The 18689-nt window shown below is 30.6% G+C and overlaps 2 protein-coding genes across 2 annotated transcripts; both read left to right on the top strand.

The window, feature by feature from the left end:
- Window positions 1-1331: 1331 nt before the first annotated feature.
- On the top strand, window positions 1332-5585 carry LOC146887915 (uncharacterized). Its single transcript, XM_085670759.1, has 2 exons — window positions 1332-2325; window positions 5518-5585. The coding sequence occupies exons 1-2, from the start codon at window positions 1332-1334 to the stop codon at window positions 5583-5585; spliced, it is 1062 nt and encodes a 353-aa protein (XP_085526885.1).
- Window positions 5586-12079: 6494 nt separating this feature from the next.
- On the top strand, window positions 12080-13469 carry LOC114176768 (GATA transcription factor 5-like). Its single transcript, XM_028061920.2, has 3 exons — window positions 12080-12192; window positions 12270-12563; window positions 12639-13469. The coding sequence occupies exons 2-3, from the start codon at window positions 12276-12278 to the stop codon at window positions 13239-13241; spliced, it is 891 nt and encodes a 296-aa protein (XP_027917721.1). The 5' UTR covers window positions 12080-12192; window positions 12270-12275; the 3' UTR covers window positions 13242-13469.
- The last annotated feature ends 5220 nt before the right edge of the window (window positions 13470-18689 follow it).

The raw sequence follows: 18689 nt of genomic DNA, 5'->3' as shown, positions 1-18689 counted from the left end.
GGGTGAGAAGGAAGAAAGAGGAGAAAGAAAAAAAAAAGAAGAAAAATTAATTTATCATCAAAGTCTTAGTACAACCTTGGTATAATTTTCACGATAAATAAGGTAAGGGAAGGAGACATCCATCACTTTATCTTTTTACTTTGATTATTTTTTTTTATCTATTCGTAATTATTTTATCTCGATATTTACCCTAAGTGAGGTGTCCCTAACCTCATTCTAAATTATATTTAGTTCCCAATATTTATTTATTTATTTATATTCATCTCCAGTTATGCACTGGTCCTATTTATTCAATTTATATTTACTTTCATTTATTTATTTATATTTATCTCTAGTTACGTATTGACCCTTTTTATTCATTTATATATATTTTAATTATTCATTGATCCTATCTATTTATTTATATAATTATATGATTTAATATTGAAGTAAAATTTATGATAAATAAAGATTTGATTATTGTAGTTGGAGGTATGACCTTGGGGATTTAAACGAGTTAGTATTACTCAAGATGATATGTTCTTGAGTTACTTTGTTGGCCATAAGCTCATTTATCCTGACTAGTCACTACAAAATTAATCAATATCTTTATAAAAGTATAATAAAAATTCAGTTTCATGGATTTGGGAGAATTTTTATTTCATTTTATTTTATTATGATACGTTATTTTTTTTTGATATTTGTCTCACTTCCCTATTTCTTTTGATTGTGTGCGAAAAACAAAATTTTACAACATTATCATAGATGGCTGCTCCGAACACGCCTGATCCCTTCTTCGCCGACATTGTGGCTGTTTTTCCGGGAAATGCATGGCAAACCAATGTAGTGAATAATTCTGTAACATTTCAGGGAACGGAAAACTCTACCATTACTTTCCTCTCTGCTCCGAATGCACCGATTGTCATCGAAGGACAAATCGGAGTTACCTTTTATTTACCCCCAACAGTCCAAGTGAATCCTATCCATAACATTTTCCCTCCACCTGTTTGATAAACCGCATATGAGGGGAAAACTGTAAATAAATAACCCTTCTTCCTCTTCCAGTATAGGAAATATAAAATGTACTAAACAATGTGGATATAGGAAGTATATAGTATTGTAAATATATATATATATATATATATATATATATATATATATAAATGTGAATATTTTAAATATAATTATATATTAGTGTATACATTTTTGCCTCTAAATATTTATAAGTATACTGTAATAAATAAGTAATTAGATTTTTTTTTTCGTCACATTAGATGGTATCAGAGCGACGTTTCATGCGAGATCTGTGAAATGTGCTCATTATTTTTTTTCTCTAACTCATATAATTCCAGATGGCAAACATTAGAAGAAACAATGAATTAACTGAAGCAATGCAAGCTATCCGAGACATGGCTGCTGCTCTAATGAGGAATCAAAGACCTGAAGGAAACCCTGAATCACAAGGATTAGCTGAATTTAGGAGAAACAAACCCCCACAATTCTCTGGAGGATATGATCCAGAAAAGGCTGAATTATGGATTAAAGAAATGGAGAAAATATTTCGAGTTATGAACTGTGCTGACAACCAAAAGGTGAATTATGCTGTATTTATGTTAATAGGAGAAGCCGAATATTGGTGGGATGGTACCAGGAGATTACTTGAAGGAGGAAGAATAATTATTACCTGGGATGTATTTAGAACAAGGTTTTTAGAAAAATATTTTCCTAATGATGTGAGGAGAGCAAAAGAAATAGAGTTCATGCAGTTAAAGCAAGGAAGTATGACTGTAGGGGAATATGCTTCCAAGTTTGAAGAATTAGGAAAATACTCTACTTTCTTTTATCACCCAGAGGAAAGGATGAAATGTATAAAATTTGAAAATGGACTTAGAGATGAGTTGAGAAAAGCAGTAGGGATACTAGAAATTGCTGATTTTCCTATGCTTATTCACAAGTGTAGATTTTTGGAAGATTTTGAGAACAACCAAAATATCAAACCAAAGTATTTTGGACCCCAGACAAATAAAAATAAACGCAATGAGGGAAAACCTTACAATCGCCCACAATGGAGGACCCAATCCAACCAATCTTCATCAGGAAATTCTAGTAGACCTGTATATGATCATATCAGATGCTTTAAATGCGGACAAGGTCATCATGCTAAAGATTGTCACCTTAAAGGACCAGTCTGTTTCAAGTGTGGGAAACCTGGTCACATATTCTCTGAGTGTGGACAACAAAAGCCACATTTCAATCCAACTGCAACCAAGACAAGACCTACCACAACAGGAAGAGTGTACACCATGACTGGAGCTGAAGCTGCTAAAAACCATGATCTAATTCAAGGTATTTGTTTTATTAAAGGAAAAACTTTAAATGTACTGTATGACTCAGGTGCAACTCACTCATTCATTTCTAATCATTGTGTTCAACATCTTAATATGTCGACCTCTTTTCTAAAAACTAGTTTGGTTGTTTCAACTCCTACAAATGACTCAGTAATAACCAATAGAGTTTGTTTAGACTGCCCACTGTTCATTGAGAATACAAAATTCCTTGTAAATTTAATATGTCTACCTTTATCTCAATTAGATGTAATCTTAGGTATGGACTGGTTATCTTCCAATCAAGTCCTTTTGGATTGTGCTAAGAAATCAGTGATATTTCCAAACTCTGAGAATCTTCTAAAATCACCTACCAATTCAAAAAGTGAGCCTTTAAGGAATGAAATTCAAGGGTACTTGTTATTATCTTCTATGGAAATAAAAGAGGAAGTTGAGTTGAAAAATATAGCAGTTGTTCAAAATTTTCCTGAAGTCTTTCCCAATGATATTCCTGGTTTACCACCTAACAGAGAAATTGAATTTTCCATAGATCTGATGCCTGGAGTTGGACCAATCTCTATGGCACCATATAGGATGTCACCCTCTGAATTAGCAGAATTGAAGAAACAATTAGAAGAGTTACTTGAAAAACAGTTCATTCGTCCTAGTGTGTCACCTTGGGAGCCCCTGTTTTGTTAGTTAAAAAGAAAGATGGAAGTTTTAGGTTGTGCGTAGATTACCATCAATTAAATAAATTCACCATAAAGAATAAATACCCTCTTCCTAGAATAGATGACTTGATGGACCAATTGAGAGGAGCCTCTGTATTTTCTAAGATAGATTTAAGGTCCAGATATCATCAGATTAGAGTAAAAGCAGAAGACATACAAAAAACTGCATTCAGAACTAGGTATGGTCATTATGAATATCAAGTGATGCCTTTTGGTGTGACCAATGCTCCTGCAATATTCATGGATTACATGAATAGGATCTTTCATCCATTTTTGGATCAATTTGTGGTTGTTTTTATAGATGACATTCTTATTTACTCTAAGACTCTTGAGGAACATGAGGAACACCTTCGAATTGTCTTGCAAATCTTGAAAGAAAAGAAATTATATGCTAAATTGTCTAAGTGTGAATTCTGGTTAGAGGAAGTTAAATTCTTAGGACATGTGATTTCCAATAACGGAGTGTCAGTGGATCCGACCAAAGTAGAAGCAGTTTTACAATGGGAACCACCAAAAACGGTGACTGAGATTCGCAGTTTTCTCGGTTTGGCAGGATATTATAGGAGATTCATTGAGGGATTTTCTAAAATAGCTTTGCCTTTAACCCAACTCACCAAAAAGGGCCAAGCTTTTGTATGGACAGAAAAATGTGAAAATAGTTTTCAAGAACTCAAGAAAAGATTAATCACTTCTCCTGTTTTAGCATTACCTGATCCTACTGGACACTTTGTTATATTTTGTGATGCTTCCAAAATGGGATTAGGTTGTGTTCTTATGCAAGATAGAAGGGTAGTGGCATATAGTTCCAGGCAACTGAGAACACATGAGAAAAATTACCCAACCCATGATCTAGAACTAGCTGCCATTGTTTTTGCACTTAAGATATGGAGACATTATGTTTATGGTGGAAAGTTTGAAGTTTTTAGTGATCATAAGAGTCTCAAATACTTGTTTGACCAAAAAGAATTAAATATGAGACAAAGAAGATGGATGAAATTTTTGAAAGATTATGATTTTGAATTACAGTACCACCTAGGTAAGGCAAATGTAGTGGCAGATGCGTTAAGTAGAAAATCTTTACATGTCTCTTCACTAATGAATCATGAAATGAATTTGTTAGAAAAATTTAGAGACATGAATTTTTCGGTCACCCTAAGCCATGATAAAATGCAATTAAACTCCGTTCAAGTCATTAACAATTTACAAAAGCAAATCCATGAGGCACAAGGAAGTGATGAGTTAATTAATAAGAAAAAGAAATTGATAGGACAAAGGGGTGGGGAGAATTTTGGCATAGATAAAACCGGAACTTTGAGATTTAAGGACAGGATGTGTGTACCCAATAATGAGGAAATTAAGGAAATGATTCTAGAAGAAGCACATAAAAGCAAATTAAGCATACATCCGGGCACAACAAAAATGTATCAAGATCTCAAGAAAATGTTTTGGTGGCCCAAAATGAAAAAGGAAGTGGCGCAATATGTAGCAAAATGTCTAGTTTGTCAAAAAGCTAAAATAGAACACCAAAAGCCAGCGGGAATGCTACAATCCTTAGATATACCTGAATGGAAATGGGATAGTATAGCAATGGATTTTGTAGTTGGCCTCCCACGAACCATTCAAAAATTTGATTCCATATGGGTTATCGTGGATAGGTTAACAAAGTCTGCTCATTTCTTACCCATTAACATTAGGTATTCATTGGAAAAATTGACTGATTTATACATAAGAGAAATTGTCAGGTTACATGGAGTTCCAATAAGTATTATATCTGATAGGGACCCTAGATTCACTTCAAAATTTTGGGGAAGTTTACATCAAGCCTTAGGTACCAAGCTTCACCTTAGCTCAGCTTATCATCCCCAAACTGATGGACAATCCGAACGAACCATTCAATCTTTGGAAGATTTGCTGAGAGCTTGTGTGTTAGAAAATTCTGATAGTTGGGATCGATACCTGCCTTTGATTGAGTTCACCTATAACAACAGTTTCCATTCTAGCATAGGTATGGCACCCTATGAGGCATTATATGGAAGGAAATGTAACCTTTGTGTTGGTTTGAGACCGGTGAAAATTCAGTGTTGGGTCCTGACATGATTCAACATATAACTGAGAAAATCAAAATGATTAGGGAAAAATTGAGAACAACTCAGAGTAGACAAAAAAGTTATGCTGACAAGAAAAGACGACCTCTTGAATTTCAAGAAGGTGATCATGTATTCTTGAAAGTAACACCAACCACTAGAATTGGTAGAGTGATGAAATCAAAGAAACTCACTCCCCGGTTTATTGGCCCTTACCAAATTCTTAGAAAAATAGGTCTTGTTGCATATCAAATTTGCTTACCTCCGTTCCTTTCCAATCTCCATAATGTCTTTCATGTGTCTCAATTAAGAAAATATATTTCTGATCCAACTCATGTGATAAGACCTGATACAGTACAATTAAAGAATAACCTTACGTTTGACGCAATGCCTGTACAGATTATGGACAAGAAGATCAAAGAATTGAGAGGCAAACGAATCCCTCTAGTGAAGGTCATGTGGAATGAAGCTAATGGAGATATTACATGGGAATTAGAAGAAAAAATAAGAGGAATTTATCCTCATTTATTTTAGTCAAAATATATATATATATATATATATATATATATATATATATATATATATATATATATATATATATATATATATATAAAATAAAATAAAATTTCGAGGACGAAATTTCTATAAGTAGGAGAGAATTGTAATATCCAAAATATATATATATATATATATATATATATATATATATATATATATATATATATATATATAATAATATAAACATTTTGATAAATTAAGGACATGAAAGTTGAAATTACTTTATCAACATTTTGATACTTATAAACACGGCAACTTTACCACTGTAGTGAAATTTTTATTTGATAAATATTCTATTAGATATTTGACTTCATTGGAGTTGTTAAAAATAATTATTTTCTTTGTACATGCACAACTGTAAATAAGATTACCTATTCATACCACTATTAAATTCATTTAAACAAAATCTGTAAGTGTAACATCTAAATATATATATATATATATATATATATATATATATATATTTAAATTAAACTATCAGACTTTATAATTGGAATTAATAATAAATGATTACCGTATAAGGTAATTCTGTTAAAGAAAAAAAAAGATTATATATATGTATAGAGAATAAAAGAGTGATAAGTAGATAACGTAAAAGCTATTGAAAAAATAATAATAATAATAATAAAATATGAAAGGATAACATGACAATAAATGCCACTTTATCAGATTATTGTGAAAAAAAAAAGATCTGCGAACGAGTAGTTGAATTGGAACGTAAAAAGCAAAACCAAAGAAAATGAGGTTAATGTTGAACTAAAGTAATCATTACACATAGGAGTATAAATAGAATGAAGAAGAGATATTGAGAACCACAGAAGAAAAAAAAAGAGGAACAGAAGAAGAAACTCTGCGGGTGAGAAGGAAGAAAGAGGAGAAAGAAAAAAAAAAGGAGAAAAATTAATTTATCATCAAAGTCTTAGTACAACCTTGGTATAATTTTCACGATAAATAAGGTAAGGGAAGGAGACATCCATCACTTTATCTTTTTACTTTGATTATTTTTTTTTATCTATTCGTAATTATTTTATCTCGATATTTACCCTAAGTGAGGTGTCCCTAACCTCATTCTAAATTATATTTAGTTCCCAATATTTATTTATTTATTTATATTCATCTCCAGTTATGCACTGGTCCTATTTATTCAATTTATATTTACTTTCATTTATTTATTTATATTTATCTCTAGTTACGTATTGACCCTTTTTATTCATTTATATATATTTTAATTATTCATTGATCCTATCTATTTATTTATATAATTATATGATTTAATATTGAAGTAAAATTTATGATAAATAAAGATTTGATTATTGTAGTTGGAGGTATGACCTTGGGGATTTAAACGAGTTAGTATTACTCAAGATGATATGTTCTTGAGTTACTTTGTTGGCCATAAGCTCATTTATCTTGACTAGTCACTACAAAATTAATCAATATCTTTATAAAAGTATAATAAAAATTCAGTTTCATGGATTTGGGAGAATTTTTATTTCATTTTATTTTATTATGATACGTTATTTTTTTTTTATATTTGTCTCACTTCCCTATTTCTTTTGATTGTGTGCGAAAAACAAAATTTTACAACATTATCATAGATGGCTGCTCCGAACAAGCCTGATCCCTTCTTTGCCGACATTGTGGTTGTTTTTCCGGGAAATGCATGGCAAACCAATGTAGTGAATAATTCTGTAACATTTCAGGGAACGGGAAACTCTACCATTACTTTTCTCTCTGCTTCGAATGCACCGATTGTCATCGAAGGACAAATCGGAGTTACCTTTTATTTACCCCTAACAGTCCAAGTGAATCCTATCCATAACATTTTCCCTCCACCTGTTTGATAAACCGCATATGAGGGGAAAACTGTAAATAAATAACCCTTCTTCCTCTTCCAGTATAGGAAATATAAAATGTACTAAACAATGTGGATATAGGAAGTATATAGTATTGTAAATATATATATAAATGTGAATATTTTAAATATAATTATATATTAGTGTATAAATTTTTGCCTCTAAATATTTATAAGTATAATGTAATAAATAAGTAATTAGATTTTTTTTTTCGTCACAATTTCAGTGTAATAATGTGAAACCTGCGACGTGGGACGTGAGAGGTGCTACGTGGGACGTGGAAGGTGAGACGTGGACGAGATACGTGGGACGTGAAACGTGAGACGTAGGACGTGGGACATAAGACGTGGGATGTGAGACGATGTGGGATGTGAAAAGTGAGATGTGAGACGTGAGCGTGAGACGTGGGACGTGAGGCGTGGAACATGGGACATGAGACGTGGGACGTTGGACGTGGGACGTGAGACGTGTAACGTGGGACGTGACATGTGGGACGTGAGACGTGACAAGTGAGACGTGGGACATGAGACGTAAGACGTGAGAGACATACAACGTGCGACGTGAGTAAACACTAAACCTTGAAATTTATATTCATAAACTTTAAACCTTACAATTTAATTGAAAATTTCAGAAGTTTAAGAAAAGAATTGTTAATATATCAATAAATTTGTTCTAACAAATTTAAATTATACTCTTGTAAAAAAATGTATTAATAAAAATATATTAAATACGTATAAAAGTGAAAGAATAAAAATATGGGGGTAAAAGTAATAATTAATGTTTGTTGAACATATAAAAATAAAAATTATGAGGATAACAACAATAATTTATATTTATTGAACTCTTAAATGAGCGGAAGGAAGCATAGGATGATCTAAAAAGTTAAACTAAGGATAGGCAAAAAATCTAATTTTCATGATTCAATCCATTTTTGCTATGATCCAATCCATTTAATATTCATTTTATTAAAAATCCAATCCATTTTATTGGATTTGAATATCAATCTGATCTACATTTTATATATTTTATGGATTGTATATCCATACTCTAAATCTATATTTTCAAAATGGATAATCCAAAATATCTAATCCAAATCTTCAGTTTATATTTTTGGTTAGGTTAGGCAAGGTTGGGACGGACTATCCCAAATTTAGTCGTATTTGATTGAGTTGGCGTGACCCTATACAAAATTTGGCTGAATTAGGCCAAATTCTGTCAAGTCGGTCCCGATTGAAATTTGGCCCAACTGGTCCTGGACAAAATTTGGAAGTATTCGGTTGAGTTCACCCCGACCCAAATTTGACTGCATTGGGCTGAGTCGACCTAGACAAAATTTGACCGTATTCGGCCGAGACAACCACGACCAAAATTTGGTTGTATTTAGCGTAGTTGGCTCTAGTCAAAATTCGATCGAATTCAATTGAGTTGGCCCCGATTGAGATTTGGCTGAGTCGGTTCTGACCAAAATTTGGTCGTATTCTGCTGAGACGGCCTAGGATGAAATTTGGTCGTATTCAAATGAGTCTGTCACGACCGGAATTCGGCCAAATTCAGTCAAGTCGACTCCAGTCAAAATTTGGTCGTGTTGGCCTCAACCAAAATTTGACTGAGTTGGTCCTGGCTTGTATTTGATCGTATTCGTTAGAGTCGATCGCGACCGAAATTTGGTCATATTTAGGCGAGTCGATTCTGACCTAAATTTGGCCAAATTTAGTCGAGTTGGTCATGACCAAAATTTGGTCGAGTCAACACTATCCCAAATTTAGGTCCCGAACGAAATTTTGGTCGTATTTGGTCGAGTTGGTCATGACCAAAGTCCCGAACGAAATTTGACTATATTCAACTTAGTCGACTGTGATTGAAAATTGGCCATGTTCAGTCAAGTCGTTCCCGACCGTCGAATTTAGTGGAGTCAACTCTGACCGAAACTTGACTGATCAGGCCCTGGCCTAAATGTGGCCATATATGGCCAAGTCGGCTCTAGCCAAAATTTGGTCGTATTAGGCAAAATCGGCCCTGACCGAAATTCAGTCAAATTGATCTCGACTGAAATTTTGTCAAGTCGACCTTGGCCCAAATTTGGTCACGTCGTCCTCGACCGAAATTCGTTCGAAAGTCATCCAAGTTAATCCCATGCTGAAATTTGGCCTCATTGGCCCCAACAAAAAATCTGCCAAATTCGATGATGTCAGCCCTATGGACACAAGTTTTAAGAAATTTAATTTGAATTTATTTTATGAAAAATGAATTTTGGATTTTGAACTTGATCCAAATATTTAGATCTGGATTTAAACTTGATCTAAATATTTGGATCTGGATTATTAAAAAATTCAATATACTTTTTTTTTGAAAAAATAGATTTGGATCGAAAATCTAATTCAATTATTTGGATCCAAAATAAATGTACATCAGATTATTAAAAATTGAATCCATGATCACTTCTAGTTCTTGGAACTTCAATTTTTATATATTACTCTCTGATTTTTTTAAATAGATGAAAAAGGGAGATCAATTTGAGAGTAAAATGAAAAGGGTGGAAGGTTGAAGAAAAGAAAAAGTTCGAGGTCGAAAAGATGAGCACGATGCCTTCTGTTTTTTTCTCTATCTTTAATTTCTTATTATATTAATTTATTAATTATTTATTTTGAGAACTGGATAGAATCTACAAATGGAAAAAAGGCATTTGGTTAGAAATGGGACTTACACTAAAAATTCATTTTAATTTCATAAAAAATGTCGGTTACATTAGTAAACAACTATTTATTGGTACGAATAATTATTTTAAAATAAAATAAAAAAATTCAATTATAATTATTTATTTTATTCTAATATGACAAATGATTGTTTACAATACTTAATTATGCAATAAATTTTAAAATTTATAACAATAATTATATATAAAAATAATTATTTTAAATTGTAAACTTAAATTTCTCTCGAATTTTCAAAGTTTAAAATGTTAAGTTTCAGAAAATAATAATAATTTTATCTGAACTCTTGTATCAATGCTATTTAGTACATAACATATATTTTATACGTAACTTATTACATAAATATATCAATTAAAACTATATTCATTATTATTTATTTTGCTATACGCAAGACATTTTTTTTTTTCATTTATTTAACCGTTTTGATTGTATACAAATAATGAATTTACAAGTTTAAATTCAGGTAGCAATAATTATGATTAGTATTTTATTACAATTAATAATAATATATTTGTTATGATTTCAATTTTTGAAAGTTAAATTTGAATTCCATGTTTTGATTTATTAATTTATATTTATCTTCTAAATTTTAAATACTACTATTTCTATAATTAAAATTAAATAATATTTAAAAATTTTGAAAAACAAAAATATTAAAATAACGAAGATGTTTTTTCTTCTTTCAACATTGATTTTTAAAATTTCAATTTTGTATTTATTTCAGATAATAGATTTTAAATCATGTTCATATTTTAAATATTATTTTTTATTCAATTTATGTATATAATGTTGTATTATGAGGCGTGAAGTTTTAATTTTAATCAAAATTATAGATTTAAAATTTTCAATTTATAAATAAAACAAAAATAATTAAATAATGATAACAAAAGTAATAAAATAATAATAATGAAATATATAATGGTGATTTCTTTATGAAAAGACTATAATAAGCTCATATTATAAACATCGATAATCAAATTAACATTTCAAATTTAAAATTATAACAACAACCACAAATTTTTATTTTTGTTTTTGTCTTAATTTGGAGCATGTTAAAAAGCCAACCTTCTTACAAAATTAAACTAAAATGTTATGGAAAATATAACGTCCCATTTTTCTAACAATTATACCATTAGATATAATATTTTAATATAATTTACTTTTTAATACACATTTCACCCGTTAAAAAACTCATATTTCCTATCAATTTTATTTGAGTTGTTTTTTAAAAAATATTTATAAATTTTAAATTTTATTGTGAAAAAAATGTTATAAAAAATTACTACTAATATTTTTGTAAAATATTTTTTATAAAATACTTTTTACAACAAATTTTATAAAAAATATTTACAAATTTAATAATTTTTGTAAGAAATGATTATCCATGAAAGAATCAATTACAAATTAAAATTCTTAATAAAAATGACAGAAAAAAAAATCTTTTCTTATATATTTTTTTAATAAATTTGTAAGAAAAATCTTATGAGAGTTTTTGGTAGTGTTTAGTAATATTGTTTTAAAATTTACTAACTTATAAACTATTTCATTTTATTTTAAAAAACCCTCAACCTCATAATTATCATATATGATATCCGTAAACATTTAATAAAACTTCAATTAAAAAATTACTTATGTTTAATCCTATAAATAATGTTTGTATATTAATAAAGAGCATCTACCGTTGCTATTTTATTATTTATTATTCTTAATGTGTAAAACAAAGTTGTATAATGGTGATGGAAAGGGTGAAGAGTTGGGAGGACAACATTGGTGGTGAGACTGATAAAAAAAAGGAAAAAAGTAAAATTATTCATTTATTTATTATTTATTGTTGGGGCAAAGAAAGAGGCACATTTCAGCCCTCATTCAATGATGCCTTAACCAACTCACCATCCTCCGCTCTTTCTCTCTCAATTTCATCCCTCACCTTTCCCTCTCTTCTCTCTCAGGTAACAACCACAGTTCCACAATTCTGTTTTCAATTTTGAATTTTTCGTAAAAATTAATCAACCCACTTGTGTTTTAGCTTGCAATGGAGTGTTTGGAAGAAGTGTTGAAGAGCAGTTTCAGAAAAGAAATGGCCCTCAAACTCAGCCCCCAAGCGTTCCCGGAGGACCTTAACATGCAAAACGTCACCTCTTGTGACGACTTCTTCGTCGACGACCTCCTCGACTTTTCGCTCCTCGAAAACGAAGAACCCGACCAACACAAACACAGCCATCATTCAACCTCTGTTTCCCCTCACAACAACAACAACCACACCATGCACAATTGCAAACCCTCCTTCAACGACAATTTCAATGCCGAACTCACTCTTCCGGTACTTGTCTTGTCTTCCCATTTCGCGTTAACAAATTTCTCGCTTCTGTTTTCACCAAAGTCTTCATTTTTACAGGCGGAGGAAGTTGCGGACCTGGAATGGGTGTCTCATTTCATCGAAGATTCTTTCTCCAAATACTCTCTTTCCTTCCCCGCAACCGTCACGCAGAGCCTCGCTGAGAAACCGCCGGAACCGGGAAACGCCGGTTTCACTTTTAAAACCCTCGTTCCGGCGAAGCCAAGGAGCAAGCGAACCAGAACCGGTGTTCGGGTTTGGCCGCTAAGGTCACCCTCGTATTTCACCAACACGTCGTCTCCCTTCAGCCCTTTGCTAATTTGCGCCGCCACGTCCAAAGTCCACCGCCAGCATCCGGAGGACAAGAGGGCGAAGAAACGGGCCGCGTCGGACGGGGGGGCGGCGAGACGGTGCAGCCATTGCGGCGTTCAGAAAACACCCCAATGGCGAACCGGACCGCTCGGGGCGAAGACCTTGTGCAATGCCTGTGGAGTTCGGTACAAGTCGGGTCGGTTATTGCCCGAATATAGACCCGCGTGTAGCCCTACTTTCTCGAGCGAGTTGCACTCGAACCACCACCGGAAGGTTTTGGAGATGCGGCAGAAGAAGGAGGCGGAGCCTGGACCGGACACCGGTTCGCCACCGTCGGTTCCCGGTTTTTGATTATTATTAATTTTTATTGTATTTTTTTATGAGACTAGCTAGATAGGAAGAGATAAACCAACGGAGCCGGTTCCGTGGGCCCCTGAGTTAGTGTGTATAATTTTTCTTATAATTTAATTTTAACCTTGTTGGGTGCGGTAGGTAGCTGTTAATGTTAGCTGATAGACATTAAATTATGTTGTTATTGATATTGATTTGGAGTTATGGATTAGGAGATTGGATATTGAAGTTGGTTTTTGTTTTTTGATTATGAAAAATTGCAGTGTGATTTATGTAATGAGATAGAAAGGATGCATTGTGTTTGCGGTTGAGTTTGGAAGTGGGAAGTGTTGGTTGGAAAACATGTAGTTAATGAATGGAAAGAGCGTAGAAGTGGTTAAAGGGTTTGTTTGCAAAGTGGGTATACTGAAATAGAATCATGTGGAAGTTGCACGCAAGATGCTGGAAGGAGTCATGAACTCAACCTTTCGACATCACTTCCATTCCAACAAAAGAATTGTGCTTCGGGCTACCAATTCCAAACCTTTCATTTGGACTTTTGCGATTAACTAGATTTTGGTGCTGCCTGATCCACGGGGCACACCCTCTGACAGGTGAATTTTCACATTTTGCTTTTTTATTTTATTTTCAATTTTATATTGGTCTCCATTATTTTACTATTCTTTTTTGTGGAAAAGAAAATCTAACAAAAATAAAGCAAGGAATTTGAGTTTTGAAGCTTCCTTTGCCATGTTTTGCGGCTTAAAGACAAAGGAGAACGGAAATTTTGAATGTTTAGTTGCTAACCGTATCTTAAGCTTTATTTGAGACATTGTAAAGTGATTTTGTAATTTTAATTATTGCGGTTATGAAAAGGAAAACTAGTGAATAAAAAGAACGTTGTACCTTGTAATGGATCCCACATAGCGCAAGGTAACAGTCCAGTGAGTTTTTTCCTTATGAAAAATGTGAAGAAGGTTTTTCTAGTAAAATGGAGTATACTAGGATCGAAAGTAAAGTTTTTCTTTTCTTTCAATAAAACGTTATATTAGGTTTAGGGTAAGGATTGAAACGAATTGGTAACAAAAAAAAAAAAAAGAGAGTCAACGTTGTTTATCTGATCGTTGATTATGCAAGTATGGATGGGTAAATGAGAGTGTGTAAAGATATGATGATAGGTGTAGAAAGCATTATTTTAGAAGAAATGTACTGATATGACAATGATTTCCAGAAGTGCGTATTATAAAAGTTGTGGCCTTTTATTTCCCCGAAATAAAACTAACCAAAAATATAAAAACCCTTTATTGTTTCGTGACAATCACGTGATGACAATATCTCACCCGTTCCCAACAACTTCCGTAACGTGGTCTCTAATCGCAGCTGAAAAATTAAGAGAATAAATAGCAAACAAAATTTCACATCGAGATGGCTGCTACTACTGAAGGATTCCATCTGCACACTGTATAATTTTGCTTACGTATGCCTACTTCTTGTCCCCTTCCGTCTCAAACTATCTCTAAAGTTTGAAAAAGAAATTTCAAAAAATAATAATTCAAGATTAATTTAGATCTCGGACTATTTTTTTCTAACCACCTGATTAATCCTTCTGTTACATTACTTTCATGATCTTGTGAAAATATGGGATTGGAATAAAAAGAAGGAAAGAGAATAGATAAAGAAATTATTTGGATTCAGAAAATAAATAAATAAAAAGCTTGTAAACAATTTGATGTAATAGATTATAAACTAACATAGTTACAAATCAATGAGTATGATGTTTTTTTCTTAAACTATAATAAGATACTGTTATCATTTAATGACAACAACAACGAAGAAGAATAGAATCATAGTGTGATGATGAAGTTGAAAATCTTAAACAAATGTTTTACTATTCAAATAGCAAAATGTCTAAACGAAGAAAGAGAAAGAGGGAAAGAAGGATGAAAATACAGTGAAGAGAGTTGATGGTTCAAAAATTCAAATGATTCAAAAACTTAGTTGATAGTTCAAAATTTAAATGTTATCTATGTCCACTATATACAAGAGTTTGAATTCTAGATCACTTGAGGGAAAGGAAATGTAAAGGAATACAACTATTATAAAAACAAGAAGAAAATTAAAAATTAATAACCTGAAATGTTTATATAATAGATAAGTATCATGTCTCCATAAGTTGTGAAGACAATATATTTAGTGAAAATTATGTCTTTAACTTCTTTTGTATGTAAAATTTTTGCAAATAAAAAGATTATAATGTAAAAACGAGATTAACCTTAAGCTAATAAACTAGAAGAAAGTTGTGAATGATTAATACTTTGTGTTACTTTAATTTTTCAATGTAAATTTTTAACTTATATGCTATAAAAGTGTAACCTAAATTAGTAGATTAGACTTAAAGAAATTTGAATCTACTTTATATTTTTATGAATTTTAGACCACAAATAAAAAACTTAAAGGTATTCATCATTTAACACAAATTTAACACATAATATTAAATATGTGTGAAATTGTGCATTTAAGAATGGAGTAAAAGTACGGACATAGAATAATAATAATAAAACAAATGAAAGTGTAGAATAAGATCTTCTTAAATCTTGTCATTTTAAGAGAATGTAACATGTAACATGTAAAAGTTTAAGAGAAGACGATGAATGTAAGATTAAACGAATAAAATAAAGATAAATAAATAAAAATAAGTAGAACCAACAATTGAAAGGAAAAAAAATGAAAATTGTTCTAACAAAAGGTACTAAGATCGATCAGTTAGAAATACTAAAAAATGTGATCTCCCTTCTCGTAATTTCAGATTCCCTTTTAACCTTTTTCCTGGGATCCTTGTCTTTCCTTTGTAGGGGTTTCAATCTCTTTGTTTTTTTTTTCATCTTAGACAATTTCAATTCAATAATGTCATGCCTCCTCTAATGAACATTAATTTTGAATATTGACTATGTCATTGGCTTATATCCCTATAAGTCCTATTCCCTAATATCGTTTGGCAGGATTGGTCATTGAACCAATGCCAAATCTACCATTGGATCTACTACCACACAATCCCTCAAGTCTTAGCTTCTAGGGATGTGAGAGGCTTCATGTGCATTCTCTGGATGTGTACCTTGCCCATGGCGGGATCGATCACTGGCCAATGACAAAAATAAAAAGAGAAATTTATAAGAGAATGAAAGATGTCAAAATACTTATATATGTTTCAAGGTAAATGTTGGTGTAGTCACGAGTTGATCTAATGATTAAATAAAAGATTTAAAAAAAAAATTCCAATTTTCAAAAAACTTTAAAAATACTCTTCTGAGTTGATTCAATATATCTAAATTCTTTTATAAAAAAGAGTAAGTTACTTAGCCTAAAATTTGAGTTACAAAGACGGATAAATTTAAAATTCAAAATTAAAGAAAAAAAAAGACAATAATAAAAATTTGAGCATGCTTTGCTAGTATCATATTTCTATTGCATCCTTGCATGCACTCCTTGTCTTCATGTACAACTCTTTGGTCAAGAATTTGAAGACCTAATTAAATTGAACCTGATAAACTTTAAAATTTTCTGTTACTTTGCCTTCCAATACTTATACCCATAGCTTATTTGGGTTTAATAAGCCTAAATAAACTAATTGGTTTCTGTACCTAGTTTACACATGAAATAAATTTATAATAAAAAAAAATCCTTGTTTATAAATATTTATATATTTAAAACTATTTAAAATCTTTCTGTTTATAAATTCACTCAAATTTTTATATTGAAAATGAAAAGAATAATATTAAGTAAACTAAAAATTGAGGAAATAGAATAGCATTTTAAAAAGTAACATTATAAATTATAATAAAATGGTTGAGTAATATAAAATAAATAATAACTAACCAATTTGACAATATTTATTTACCTGGTGACCTAACTAAGTTTATACCAAACAATTTTTAAAAATAATAATTATAAGTTAAATATTAAAAGTAATGGTATTTTATTTAAGCATGTTTATGTATTAAATCATTGCATCTTAAAATTAAACTAATTTTATTTACAAAAGTTAAATATTTTTTTACAATTATTCATTTAACTTTTTTTGGTTTATTTAGATCACATGTTAACTTGGACAATTTTAGATTTCTAAAGAGTTTAAGGGGGAGTTTTAACTCTTGGTCTTCCTTCCCTCACTAAGTCCCACTAAGAACATCTCACTCTTATTAGAAAAGAATATAATATCTTTGTTATTTTATTGTATTATTAATTTTCAGATTAAACTTTTTAGAAGTGTTGAATCAACCTTCTTAACAAAAATATATTTCACATGTATAACTCGTAACAATAAGATTCACATAAATTTAAGTATATAAATAAAATTTCAAGACAAATTTTAAAAAAGATTACAAAAAAAAAAATGTCAGTACATAGTAGTAAACAAGTGAAATAGTAAAAAAAAAACATTTTACTCCGCCACATAAAAAATATTATTTCGAAATTAATTTTTTGAATGAAAAAAATATTTATGTATGAAATTATTTTAGAATAAAAGAATATTTTTGGATTAACTCTTCAGGAATAGATGGCAGGGTATAACTTATTTTTAAGATAGTCCAATTTGCATATATCATCCTTACATTTATTAATTGAATAAGATTTATTTTTGCTCATAGTCAGATCTGAAATTCTCAATGTAATTAAGGTTATACCGTCTACAAATATTTTTTAAATTGTATACTTCGAAAGGTTCATTTAATATTATAAAAAAATTCCAAATTTAAAAAATAGCATAAAATAGAGAATATTGCTCCAAATTATAGGTGTAAAAAAATATAGATTTTTTTTAAGTTCAATTTAGGTTCAAATCCAGAGTCAACTCAGGAATAGAACATGTAAAGTATTTGTTTTAAGTTTTGAAAAAAAAAAAAAAAAACCAAAACAATTTGGAAGAGTCAAGATTCTCCTATGTCACCTCACCATTAAGGTTTATCCATAGCTACACAACTTTTTGGTTCTCTCTTCTAATTATTTAACTTGATTTACGTCCACAAAATTCATCTACATTTATATGTACTTTTCTCTTATCGTAATCTTAATTATACTTTTTTTTTATGTATGTTTAAATGACATATTATCAATTTAGTGAATCAAATAATTTTTAAGTTTCACATTCAATTATTTCTAGTCCATTTTAGTATTTTTTATTTTTTATTTATTTTTTTCACATAAGAATGTTTCACTTTCTCAATTTTAAGTGTTCAATCATGTAAATATTTCATTTACTTGATAATATAAGAAAAAATTATCTTCTTTATTCTCTTTCTTTTATCCTTACTTTCTGTTTCATTTAAAGTTTTTTTCTTCCACTCAAATAATTTTCACTACCTTTTAACAGATCGATATATGAAGAGTACTTTATATCTTATGATACATTTAATTATATTTCTTTTTTTTGTGTGTGCAATTTCGTTCAATTATATATCAAGACACACATTT

This window comes from Vigna unguiculata, chromosome 3 (genome assembly GCF_037176805.1).
Source record: "Vigna unguiculata cultivar grain cowpea cultivar isolate G323 ecotype 2 chromosome 3, ASM3717680v1, whole genome shotgun sequence".
Classification (NCBI taxonomy): domain Eukaryota; kingdom Viridiplantae; phylum Streptophyta; class Magnoliopsida; order Fabales; family Fabaceae; genus Vigna; species Vigna unguiculata.
The sequence above is the reverse complement of the archived record's forward strand: the minus strand, read 5'-3'. Positions and strand labels throughout refer to the sequence as shown.

Bases quoted from the DNA above. Each gene is read 5' to 3' on its own strand.
- LOC114176768 (XM_028061920.2), top strand. From the start codon at position 12,276: ATGGAGTGTTTGGAAGAAGTGTTGAAGAGCAGTTTCAGAAAAGAAATG. The intron at 12,564-12,638 runs GTACTTGTCTTG...TCATTTTTACAG, and splicing joins ATGCCGAACTCACTCTTCCG to GCGGAGGAAGTTGCGGACCT.
- LOC146887915 (XM_085670759.1), top strand. From the start codon at position 1,332: ATGGCAAACATTAGAAGAAACAATGAATTAACTGAAGCAATGCAAGCT. The intron at 2,326-5,517 runs GTATTTGTTTTA...ATGCCTGTACAG, and splicing joins AAACCATGATCTAATTCAAG to ATTATGGACAAGAAGATCAA.